The 13,281-nt window shown below is 43.8% G+C and overlaps 1 protein-coding gene across 3 annotated transcripts in view; it reads right to left on the bottom strand.

The window, feature by feature from the left end:
- The window catches only part of LOC306782164 (protein O-mannosyl-transferase TMTC2-like), a 106,075-nt gene that overhangs the window by 20,997 nt on the left and 71,797 nt on the right, over positions 1 to 13,281 (bottom strand). For all 3 annotated transcript variants that reach the window (XR_013772255.1, XM_079275395.1, XM_079275396.1), the window contains exons 3-7: positions 9,112 to 9,958; positions 7,340 to 7,454; positions 6,791 to 6,876; positions 4,824 to 5,008; positions 3,921 to 3,999 (exon numbers count right to left, since the gene is read on the bottom strand). Coding sequence is in view for 2 of the 3 variants with exons in the window: in XM_079275395.1 (XP_079131521.1) it covers positions 3,921 to 3,999; positions 4,824 to 5,008; positions 6,791 to 6,876; positions 7,340 to 7,454; positions 9,112 to 9,958 (1,312 nt within the window). In the remaining variant the exon portion in view is untranslated. The remainder of the gene's footprint in view (positions 1 to 3,920; positions 4,000 to 4,823; positions 5,009 to 6,790; positions 6,877 to 7,339; positions 7,455 to 9,111; positions 9,959 to 13,281) is intronic.

Here is a 13,281-nt window from a genome sequence, read left to right as displayed (position 1 = left end):
GTTAAAGTCAACATCGTAACATATTTAGGGAAAGAAACTGAATGTACACCAGTTGTGGTAAAATTTCACGAGAACTGGAGCAGACAAGTTGTTTGGACTGGAGTGGACCGACACTTTAATTCTGAGAGGATTAGGTCTAATCTCTTCCCTCATAGGAAACAGGTGTCCCACGCCTAATCGCAGCTCTGGGACCTTTTTCATGATTTGAAAACACACATTCCCCTTTCCCTGCCAATGAGCAATACCGCTGTGTATTAATACCGCTTAACGCACAAGTGTGTATCCACCTCCCCCCTTGAGATGTAATGCGATACATGAGAATATATTTTCAAGATGATATCCATCAGTACAGCCTGATGTTTCAGATTTAAGTGTTGGAAATCCATAAAGTTGTAGCTACATTGTCGCAAATGTCCTTGTCACCAGCTAACATCAAATAGAGCAACAGAATGGATTAGAGCAGAGGTCTTCAACAGGGGGGTCCGTGAAATATTTGGTTAATTAGATAATAAAAATAATAAAAAAATCTCTAAACATGAATCTGTCCATCATTGTAATAGTTCAGTATTGTATGCAAGATAACAGGTATCTTTATGCATGGCAGTGGCACTAATAGGCCATCACTCATTTTTCGTTTCCACATTATGTTTAAAATTAAAACATCAATTTGAATAGCTTGTATGCATGATTATCATGCAATTGACAGACAATGTTGATATTGGCATTGGTATATCAGCTGACAAGGTATGTTTATGAATGGCAGTAGCACGGCCTCTCTACTCACTGTACCTTGCACATGTTTAAAATAAAAACATGGACATATGAACCTGTGTATTATTTGAATAGCTTAGTATTGAATGCACAATAAAGAGGTATGTTTATACATGGCACGAGGCCAATTTAATATAAAACACAATTGTATACAATATATATAGTCGGGGGTCCCTGCTCCATCTCTCTATCAGTTTGGGGGTCCTTGGCCTGAAAAACGTTGAAGACCCCTGCAGTAGAGGATCTCCATATTGTTGTAAAATAGAGATTTATTTTTAAGCTTCCAATATTCCAATAGCCAGTTTGTCCCCCCCACCTGCTCCAACGTGACGACTGTTTTGACACGACCGCTTCATTAGTTCGTGGCTTTAAACGTGGCAAAATGACTCGCCTCGCGCTCGCGGCAGCAAGACGTCTGTATGAGATTAGCACAAACATCAACGTGCAATTAGAAGTGGCATTGAATCAGAGGAGCTGAAAAGCAGCCCCTCGGAGTGGAACATTCCTCGGCCCCACCAGAGAGTGTTGGAGCGAGACCAGCAGGGTGCAGATTACCACCCAGGTCTGCCTCTGATGAAAGCCTCTGATGAAAGCTTCTGCTGCCTGGCGTCTGACAAACAGCATCAGAGCAGCGCAGCGAGCGAAAGCTGGAGGCGTGTATGAGCAGGTGTGCCAAATGCGCAAATTCAGCGAGTGAAACAAGACGATGCTGCAGACATCACAGATCTCTGGCTCAGTGCCTCCATTACAGACGCAGCGCTGCTCCTTAACGCTGACTGGAGCTTTCAACAACATTTTGACATAATCTCGGGAGCTCTGTCAAAATGCATTTTGCCAACATGTAAGCGAACCCGTGGCACTACCAAGTCTGGATTACAGACATCCCAGGTTTCGAGTGTGTGTGTGTGTGTGTGTGTGTGTGTGTGTGTGTGTGTGTGTGTGTGTGTGTGTAAGCAGCTGCATGTGCGTGAGTGAGAGAGAAACAAAGCAGGACGGAGACGGAGAGAGAGAAAAAAAAGAGTAAAAAAAGCAAGGAGAAAGCAGATATAATGAGCCTGAAAGCAGCTGTTCTACAGCTGTAATATAACAAGCTGGCTTGTTATATTACAGTGAAAAGCAAATTAACTCTGTTTAACATATTATGAAGCTGACTACTGTCTCAAAACGCAGTTTAGCGGCATTAAGTCGGGTTCGATTTGTTAAAGAACGACTTCACTGATATAAATGGTTGTTTGTTTGATGTCAGATTTTTTTTGACAATCTACTTTATTCTAGCACTCATTGAAACTTTTTCCGTGGGCTTAACCCAGTGCAAGGGCTTCTCTGCTGGCCTAGACAGAATCACAAAGTTATATCTATTTCATAATTTAATAATTTTTCATAAATACACTACATGCATTGTAATTGTTTTCCCCATTATCTTATGTTCTCATTGCACAGCTACTGTCTTCCTCAGTTGCTCTGCTTCCAGTGCTGCTTGTTTTAATCGAGCTTTTATCCAATCAGATCTCTCGTCTGTGTCTCTAGATAAGAAGAGAGGCCCGAGGCCTGCAGACTCTCAAGTGCATCCATGTGCAGTTCAAATGAATGGGGACGATATTGTTGATTGTCATAGTCTTCAACCAATCAGATCTTTAGTTTGACATGTTGGGGGTATTCTTTGACGTGTCAGAGCCTGCTAGCTGGCTTACCCATACGTGATTGGTCAGTGGGCTAGCCTGACGTGTTGGGCGGTGACCATGCCAAACGCATTACACCTATTCAAGAAATACAACTGGGGAGGCTCGACTGTCTTCACTGGCGTCCATGAATCGAGAATGACTTCTTACTGGAACTAAAACGCACGGATGCACTGAACAACCGAAACAAAGAAAGGTGGATGGACTTTGTCTTTAAACAGTGAACAGCAGCTCTCGTAAGTCAACTGCATTTGTTTTTACATCTGCAGTAGCTTTAATATGTTAATATATCATTATCTGTACAACTTGTTTTTATGAAGATGGATTTTTGTTTGGTTTTATATGTGATAGGATATATTGTTACGTCCAATGTTGCTCTGGGGACACATTTAGTTGGTACACAGCAACAAGAAGACACGTGAAGCGGCAGAAGTCTATATACTCCGCGCAAAGTGTTAAAGTTAAGTTTAAGTTCAAGTGTTTAAGTGATCATCTTTAAAGATTCATGTGTTTCCAAGTGGACTCATTTTCCCTCTCGGTGTTGACGAATAAATCCGTCAGTAACAAGAACTACGGTTTCGTGTATTTCTTGGAACGAGTGATCGTCCCATGGCTCGTTTCTACTCTGTTAATGTGTCTATGGTGTACATCGTTCCCTCTGATGTGAATGATATTTGAATGAATCAGTGTGCGGTGGAATGCATGTTTTAGCGCGGCAGTTTTTTTTAACGCATTGTCCGTTAATGACGCAGTGTTCATGTGTCTGCACTCTGCAGTTAGCATATTTACAGGTGTTGAGCTTCATTTTTACACGAAACAAATAATAACCGTAGCTGCGGCGTAATCATGAGGTTAGGTGGTTCAACCGCAGGACAGCAGCGAAGGGCCGGGTATAAAATGCACGGCCCGCCACTGGCTTAACCTAAACACCAGGCTGCAGAACGCTAGAGTGAGCGTAACCTAGTTTTCATCTTCATATCGAACAAGAAAGGGCTGAAGCTAAGCCCCAGCTTTCTAGAATCACAGACAACAACCATTCTATTGGTTTTGTGTTAACTTATCCAACTGATTTCAACTTATGTTTTTGGGGCAAATTCCCAAAAGTGTGGAAGATCCCTGCTCCACAGTGGGTGTTAGTGAGCCTAATGCTACCCCACAGTCAAAGCTGCAAGTGTAAAACAGCTAATGGGGCTGTAAGCAGTGGTCTTACTTGTAATTAGTAATCCATTAATTCTCATTAAAAGTCTGGCTCAGTTAAAACGCTGCCTGTCCGGAAGAAAATAAATAGTTATTTGTTTAAAGGGACCGAGCACAACAAAGTCAAACAAAAATGAATGAGGTACAGCAGCCAATTGTTCCATAATACTCCAAAATAAACTTTGACTCCTAAATACCGCTGACTGTTCTATTTCGTGGACTTAAAAACGACAGCATTTATGCTCGTTATTGTAAAACAAAAGCAGCTCTTACCCATCATGTTGTAGAGGCTCTGTGGTGCAAATTGTCTTGGCATTTTCTGTATTGCTTCTTTAAACACTGTGAGGGCCTCCTGTGAATGAAACAAATAACACAAAAATAAAAAAAAGAGAAGGCGGGGGATGTTTGCATTAGAGACCCAGCCAGAGGAACTGGCGCGGCGGTAACCAGTCATCCCTCCCCTGCAGCCGGGGCCCTGACACTGTGAATACACAGCGTGGAATTGGGGGTCGCTGGGAGGCTGCTTCATACAGAATCGAGCAGAAAGGGCCTATCCGCAGAGTCACGGCTGTTAAAAGGACTAGAGCGGCGCCACACATTTGACGCTGGGATGTATAGCGTGTAGGTCCAGCGATTCACCTCAGAGTCCCTCCGAATTTAAATGGTAGAAGGAGCTGGAGCTACTTTATTGCTGAAGCTGAAATGTTGCGGTTAAAGACCGGAGGAAGTGGGACTGCTCTCTTCTTCCGGCATGCCAACAATTTACGAAAAAGCCCTTATTGAATCTGCAGTTGTGCTGCTTCGATCCTGATTGAATCGGTGCTTATGTACAGTATAAATGTGCAGCGTTGGAAAAACGGTGACTTTAGCCAGCACTGTGGGTCTTCAGAGGCATGAAAGAGAGTTCATGAGTTAGAAACAGCCCGAGGATTGTCTTCTTTGGGTCCATCACCAACAAATAACATATCGACTGACTCATCCTATCTCAACGTACTGAAAACAAATATGTAAGTGAAGGAAATGAGAGTAACTCAGCACATAGCTAGGTCTGACATGTGTATATCTCTGTATTTACGTCAAATGATCACAGTCCCGTCAACAGTACTACGCCTGCCAAGAAAGTGCCCAGCACGCTGAAATATTTTTGAAATGCACAACTGTGAAATCGACGTTTACCTCCTGGTGTCCCTGTTCGTGGAGCAGCTTGCCCATGTTGTACAAGCAGCTGGTGACTGAGCTCTTGTGGGCGTGGGGGTCCTTCAGGTTTTCGTCGGGGATGTCGGCGCAGGTCAGGAAGGTGCGCTTGGACTCATCTAGGCGACCCTGATTCATCAGGATGATGCCGGTGTTCAAGTAGGCCGCTGTTGGGGAAAGAAAACGTGGACAATAGCGTGAGTCCTGGCTGAGCGCCAGTAACGTTCAACCAGATTCACGGAGGCGTACACTGTAAACCTGACTTCATGCCTACAACTTCCACGACTGCAGCTTCCTCCACAACGCCCAACCTCCTCCATGTGTGGTGCATTTTTTTGTACTGTTGATTTAACTAGACAATATTTATGTGTTTATTAAGTAGGGTTCAGTTAATTAAGTAGAAACCTTGCTGCTTGGACTTATGGAGAGCTTCCTCAAAGAGAAGAACCTGTTCCGCCAAATCTAACAATATAACCATTTCCCCCAAATGGTAATTTCCTTCTCAGAAGTGTCTCTCACTGACCTGCATCCTCACAGATCAATGGTGCTGAAAAGATGAGTAATGGCTATTTCTACATTCCACATCTGAGGTGGAACAATAAACCACTGTTGCTCTTTGTAATGCTTCACTGTGTATTTGGCCGTTGCGTGTGCATCCTGTGGGATACTTTGGATGCTTGTTAAACTTTTTCCTTGAGTGGTCAGACACTAATAATCAATACGCAGCGGTGAGAGTAATTAATCTCTGCGGACCTGCCTCTCTAAACAACTCTGTCATGTCTGGTTGTTGGAATAAATTAACTTGTTACAGAAGATCAATCTGGAGGGCTCTTCTATAGGGTGTTGACGTGTAATCAAGTTTAAAGGGGGGGGGGGGGGGCTGAGAACCAAACAGCCTTTTTTTCTTCCGATCAAACAAGTGGTCTTCTTCCGCTTCTTGTCTTTGGGATTTGTTATCTTAAAAGCTCACATTGTTGTATCTCCACATCCTTACTCCTCACAGTCTCATCGTTGCTACATGGTGTTGCATTAGATGGTCACGATAAATGGGCTTTTTTTTCCCCATTGCATGGATTTGCAATGAAAGCAGAACAGATAAGAAACACAACGGATTGACAAAAGAAATTAGGAATTTGCTCTTTTAAACTGATTTTCTGTATGCAGCAAATGTGTCACAAATCAACAGCACTTTATCACAAAAACAGCCTCGCTCTGAATATTCAATAAAAAAAAACGCTACAGTTTTCACTAGTTAGCTCCCAATTAGTCAGCGAGTAATGGTTCAACCTTGAGAAACGCTTTTAACCGTCACATTAACATCCTGCCTCGAACATGTCTGCCGCTTGAGGTAACTAATTAAGCTCGTTATCGGCTATAACAGATTGGATAATTGCACGCTGAATGGAAATGTTCTCGTCTTACCGCGATCTTGATGAGGTGGATAATTAATCCAGGGAAGGAAGGAGACATTTTAAGATTCTCTGTTCACCTGCCATTGACTGACGCCCAGAACAACGGGGAGCTCATTTATTGCATGATCAGGTAAGATTGTGAGCCATTTGTTCTAAATCAACCTGCTGAAGGTGACAGCGTATGAAAAACGTACCGACAGCAAAATCTCACGGGACAGAGAGGAAGAGGAACTGGGAGAACATAGTAGACGCAGTGATCGTGGGAGGGATGATGTGAAATGAGAGACTAATGGCCTGAATTCATATTAAATGACATCATGCAGTTGCTTGGTCTGTTGACACGGCTTTGGCTTTGAAAGGCAGTCAGACGGCTGTGTTGAATGTTGAATTCAGTCGCACACCCACTGCCCTTTGCCACCTACTCCTCTCCCTTCACATAGCCACGGCCGTTGTTCCCTGTTGCCTGGACACAGCGCAGCCGCAACCACAAGAGCTGGAGATTGTCAATAAAAAAAATAAATAAAGAGCTGTACTTACAAGCCAGAGTTGGCCGGCTCCCAATGGCCAACTTATAGTAGTGGAGTGCCTCTGAGAACTTGTTGCTCTCCTGTAGCAGCAAACCGCTGAAACAGACAAAAGGAAAGACGGCACAAGCAGTTTAGAGCTTTCAAGAACTCAAAAGGAGGAGATGTTTGAAAGTTAAAAAGGCCTCTGTAAAAAAGCAGCTGATACAAGTGAAGAGGAAGATTTAGATCTCAACAAACCGCAGACACTTGAGCACACATTGAGTGTTGGCTGTGGATGTTTTGTGTTTGGCCCTCAGGCTAAGACAGCATCATTAATAACCCTGTCAGACAGACAGCCCTCCGGGGAATACAAGACAAGACGGCACTTCCTCTGAGAGAACTGCTCTGATCAATGGACCCACGCATGTAAAATGAGAACGTGTCCATTTGTTCGACACACTCCCGAGTCATTCAACCAGCCAGGAGCGGAGACACAAAGAAACTCAGCAGCGGCGAACGAACGTGAGCATTAAGGATAATGTAAAGTACAACACAGCAGTATGATGAAACACGAACTCACAGGTTATACAGCATGTCAGCCATGTTGCTGCGGTAATAGAGGGCATTTCTGTACGCCTGCTCAGCCTCCTCCATCTCGCCCTGGCTCTTCAGGACATTTCCAAGGTTGCCCCATGCTGACAGGTTACAATAGAAAAGGTTAATCACACAGAGTGAAACAGAACATTTGTGGCAACCTTCTGAAATAACTTGTTTTTCAGAATCTTTAAAAGCTTTTTAGATTTCAAAGCATCAGGAGAGGACATTTCTGTGGCAGGCAATCATTTTCACGAGTTCGGTGTTTTTTTTTAACCTCTAAAAAGAAAGACATTGTGGGCAGAGACAGGCGGGGGAGGTTTGAGCCAAAAGCACTCGTCAATCCTACGTCGGTGGGTATGAAAAGAAGACCACCACAGAGCTGTTGCACAGCGAATGGCATTGGGGTCTGAATGGCAGGAGTTCAGCAACTGGCAGGTGAAATAAAGTTGCTAAGAGCTTGTGCAGAGACCATGGAGTGTGAAAATAAATGTATAGGGGAGCAGAAGAAATAATCAATGGATGTAAAATAGAAGCCAATGTCAATGGGTATATAACATAACATCCTCTTTGATCTGTTTTTAACAAGGTTACTTTATAGTCTGCACAAACTCAACTTGAGTAACTATGAGTCAACAGAATGAAAGGTCTGAAAAACAATCATTAAAATAGATAAATCGGCCTAATGACGTCATTGTGCATCGATGGTGTTATATTATACGGTTTCTTCTTTCATCTCCACAAAGTATTATTGAATAAAGAAGATCAAATCTTGGCTCTTTCTGCTTTTGTTGACATGCATTTAAAGTGCTAAAATATACAGTGTGCCCTTCAGCAACGTATTTACAGTATTTAGTTGTTGAAAATCCAAACATCCACGGGATCCTGGAAGAATATTCAGCATGAACAGAGAAAAGCAGAAAAACAACCCGAGCGTCCTTCGTTCCACTGCGCTTCAGTTGTGCACAGATGAGCTCGTGAAGTGTCTTTCACAGGGAACAATCCAACGCGTGTGTCCGTGTTTGAGGTCGGGTTCTGTTCAACTCTCATATTAGCAATAACGAATGTGAGTTGGGGACATTGCTGCTGCTCTGTTCGGGCTGATGGCCTGCCAAAACAAACAGCTGTCACGCCTCAGCTCCGCTCAGAATCTGAGAGGGAAATTAGCTCACACAACATGTCCTTGCGAGTACCCTGCCCTGCTGCCCCTCCTCAGCAGCTCTGAGAACTTTGCTTCGGATAGAAATCTGTGTCCGATGACCTCTGAATGTGGAGGCTGCTGAATATTTCCTCCTCTGTTACAGGTGCCAATAAGAGACGGGTCATTTCGTCATTAAACAGATCACATGCTGGGTATAAGAAGCTGTATGATAAAGAGGTACAACTCTGTTGTAGGCCTTGGAAAAGTAAAATCAAGGAAGAAGCCTCGAGTAGTGCTCCAGTCTCATTTGGCTTTTTAGGCACTGCCTTGTGAGCCCTTGTATATTCGGTGGTAAGGCTGAGTCACGAAGAGAAGACATTTTTGAAGCAGCTTGCCTTTGAATTATTCAGGGCGGCAGTAGTAGAGCGACAGCAGCACACATTATCAAATTCAAAACTGTGCCTAAGAGCTCGCTCACTATTCAACGAAATGTGTTGGGTGAAAGAGGGTTTTTTTGGTGCTGGAATGTGTATAAAAGTGCATAAAAGTGTGTACGTGCACATGCGAGAGCGGTTGCACCTTCGTGTGTGCTGATTTGAATGAAAGGGCCTCCTTACCTTTAGCAGGATTGACATAAATCCCAGACTTGTAGAGCATCTCCTCGTTCTGCCAGTCCCGGTTCCTCAACACAGTTTTGACACCGAAAAGAAGGACGACGGTAGCGCTGCAGTACACCAACAGCGCCCTGGAGGACCTGCGTCGCAGACGGACGTACAGCGACCTCATCCCCACCGCCACCAGCAAGCAAAAGCCCATGCTGGGGATGTACAGTACTCTCTCTGCTATCACAAACCCCACATAGAAAAACAAGTTTGTGGCAGGGAGGAAAGGGATAGCCAACAGGCCCAGCGAGAACACCACGACATTTTCAGTGGTGGGCAGTGGAGTCCTGCTCTCGTAGTGCTTTTTGGTACCATTCTGGGCACTGTTAATGTGAGCGTCTGTGTGGGAATTGTTCAAATGTTCTTGATTGTTATGTTGGTAACTGTGCCCATTGCTGTTCCCATTCCTGCCATTGGTGTAATGATGCGCTTTGCCATTGGTCTCCTTGCCTTTAGCCGCCTGGTGCGTCCACAGGCTGAACCCAGCCAGCGAGAGCAACCCAAGGTAGAAGACGACAGTGTGAATGTTCCTCCAATCGGCAAGGCTCCTGATCAAAGGCAGGGCGTCCATTGACCAATCGAAGCTGAGCGTGTTCGGGCAAAGGAGAAGCCACGAGTTGGCGGCGGGCAGGTAGGAAAAGGTTAGCGTCCTGGTGAGGAGAGAGGGTGAGTCGGCTGCCGGGTTGTCAGAGTTGGAGAAGTTGGGGGGTTTGTTACCCATCCAGTAGAAGCGGCCGGCCAACAGGACGGCTCCGCAGGCTGCCAGCAAAAACACATTGAGCAGCAGGTGGATGTTCTTTCTCTAAAGGACAAAGAAAACACAGAAACAGTGATCAAACCCTCAGTCCACAGGATAGGAGAGGAACGACTGTTGCAGAAAATATACTGCACATGTGGAAGCATCAAGCTAAACCTAGCTTTCTGGGTGGTTGTAATATTTATGACTCTTGGACCTTTACGTTTACTATGAACCGGGGCTATGGATTGGAAATTGATGAAAGCAAAGCCTGATTTACTTCGACTCTCAAGAAAATAAAATAGCTGCAATGGTACAGCTGCATAATCAGCTGCCATCTGGAACAAAATGAGTGTCCAAGACAGTTTAGAAAGTGTTGATTAAATAGAGTGGCTTTGATACATTTCTGTTCTGTTCTGTTTTGGCTGCTGCGCTTCATCCAAGAGGGGAAAAAAACCTGCACATTGACTTTTCATTTAAGCCAGAACATGTCAATTAATCAATTTCTTTATATAAATAAGATGACTCTGCACCAGAATTTTCCATTCATGCACACATTCTTTTCCTCCATGGCCTCCATAGACATCTCAAAACAAACACAACTATTCATCATAGTACAGACTCGATATTAAACACTTTTCTAAATGCAGTGTTGGAATGCCTATGAAATATATACAGTGTGTTTGGTTGTTTAATACTTTGCCGTCAAAGCACTGAAAAATGACTGGACATATTTCCCCACAAGCATGTTTCCAAGTATTTTGTCAAGTTAGGACCAAATGACCTTTCGTATTCTGCTCATGTTGGAAATCCAAATAAATTTTGTTCTCTGGCTTTTTCTCACATCAGCAGCTGGAGAGCGCACAGTAATGTCCACTCGTGTCCCGTAGCATCCTCCATGAACTATGCAGCAATAGATGGTTCCATTAGTCGCAGGCGTCTAAATCTAAATCTCAGGGCATCACAGTCCTCGATTTCTTCTCGGACAAATTGCTTTTCATTACTTACAATTAAACCCGAGGCAACACAGGCTAGCCCCACACTACTTTTATTCCAGTGGATGTGATCTCTCTTCATCTCTACATACCAAAAGGGCACAATCATGTCTCGTCTGTGATCATACTCTTCATATCACCACTGCTCTGGGGGTGTACTATTGATCCCCTTGCCTGTCCATTGTTATTTACAGATTGCATCTGTGAAGAGATGCTTCAATAACCTCAGGAGACATCTGACTGCAGGGCCAACACTTTGTTGTCTGCTAATGATCACGAGCTGCAGCTCAACACTCAGGCGACAAGGAAATGAGACTGGAAACACAGGAGACAACACCGTGACAACACCATGACAGCTCATTACAATATGTGCTGTAGTGCAGCGGAGGAGGTGAACACGACAGCCGGAAAACACAATGCAATCAAACACGACGCGTTCCTATGTTCAGTGTGTATACTGACGAGTGAAAGCACCAGGTGCACTTGTGTGGTTGAAGCACAACACTGTGGTGCTGAATATTTGCATTCAATATTCATAGTAGTTTTTGAAAATATCTACATGTATAAGGTCAACTTTGTCAAACCCTCCGGTGGTGGCCTGACAACAACCCAGAGTGCAGTATCTCATGATGATCAGCCACTGCTGAGGAAGTTATATGGTTGCTTGGCAACAAAAGGTCATTGTTTCAATCCACATCACCATGTCTCATGAATATGAGCCAAAGGTGTTACAGTCAGCGCGCTATGAATGCAATGGGAAGACAGGAGGGAGTAAAGTAATGTGTCTAGTAGGAATCAATAGAAGGCTAGAATTATGAGACAGAGTTCAGGATTATTAAAGTAAGACAATGAACATTGAGGCTCTGTGAAGGGTGAAACATTTTAACATTTCAAGCCGTAATTAATCTACTTTAGCTGGAAACCTGCTGTGAAAACGGATGCTCCAGCATAACAACAGCAGACCACAGCTAAGCAACTGAATACAAACCAATGGAGTCAACAACAAATAATTGCAATGATCTCAATGCTATTAAAGATTAAAAACAGGGAAAGTACGAACATATGTTGCTATATTCAGATGCAACTGATAACTTGGTGCAAGGTTCCAGAAATAAGAGAAAAGTGGAGTTTTGTCTCGTGAGAATTCAATGTGACCGACTGAAACTGTGCCAGTTCAAGTGAAGGCTAGAACAGAAAGCACACGCGTCACGATGCAAGTTATATTGAAATGGTCTAGCATAAAATAAAACAAATAAGCCCCATTTCCTGTTGAACGAATATAACAGCATGGCTATGTATCATTCTAATTAGCATACGGTGACACAAAAGAATGCAGCATCTACGTTCCTGCTGATTGTGGGACTGACCGCTGAGGCCGGCTTCACCAAATATAAATGCATCCTTAAAGACAGGATGACATAGATCCTGTTATACAAGTCAAGAGAATGCCCTTCTGTATATTTTGGGTTTTGCACAGAGTAAACAAAGAAGATATAATGGAGGTGAAATGTGTTTTTTCGACAGAGCCAAGCTAGTCGTTTCCCCGTTTTCATCATTGGTGCTTGTTGTGAAAATAAAGCTATCTTTCACACTTAGAGCGGATTTAAGAATGAAACAGAAGCTCTCAAGAGGCGTATAGTTGTATCAAAAGCAATAGTTTATTTATCAACAGAGTTATTCAGCCCAGCAATCAAACATGCATGGGTTAATAAGGCTTCACTCGCATTTGAGATCTGCCATAAGAACGCTTCAACACAGCAGCGTGATAATTCATATAGTTACTCCTTGTGGAAGCCCATTGGTTAAATTCAAAGATGCAGGCGTGGCACGTTTGTACGTGTATGACACCTGGGTGGAGGCCTGAACGTCCGTTCACATTGGCCCCTCCCAGAAGGCGTTTCTTCTGTCAGTGTGTGAGAGATGTTGAAGGAGAGAGGACCTGGGAAAAGTGTAGAGAGGGGAGACTGCTAGGGCGTTGTCCCTGTATCTCACTGTCTATTGTTCCTTCCTTATCTATCTGAAGATGGCGGCCTGTTCCTTGTGGCGCAGTTAAATCCGTAGTCTCCCTCCTGCTTCTCCCTGGCCCTAGCGTGTACTGTGTGTATTGTATGAGTGGTTAATAGAGCTGCATAAGCTAATGGTTATTAAAACTGCAAATAAGCTAGTGATTAATTAAACTGTATATATGCTAGTGGCTGATTAAGCTGTATATAAGCTAGCTGCTAATTAAAGCTGCATATAAGCTAGTTTTATCAACAAATCCCTCTCTTGACGTCTGAAGGACGTCACTTTCTTAACCTTCCTACCCTGTTCACACGCTTGTGTCTGGCTCTGCCTCACCTGACCCTACCAGGCTGGTCTGCTCTTCCCATACTGGGTAAGCTCCATAAGGAG

Source organism: Melanostigma gelatinosum, assembly GCF_949748355.1.
Source record: "Melanostigma gelatinosum genome assembly, chromosome: 1".
Classification (NCBI taxonomy): Eukaryota; Metazoa; Chordata; class Actinopteri; order Perciformes; family Zoarcidae; genus Melanostigma; species Melanostigma gelatinosum.
The sequence above is the reverse complement of the archived record's forward strand: the minus strand, read 5'-3'. Positions and strand labels throughout refer to the sequence as shown.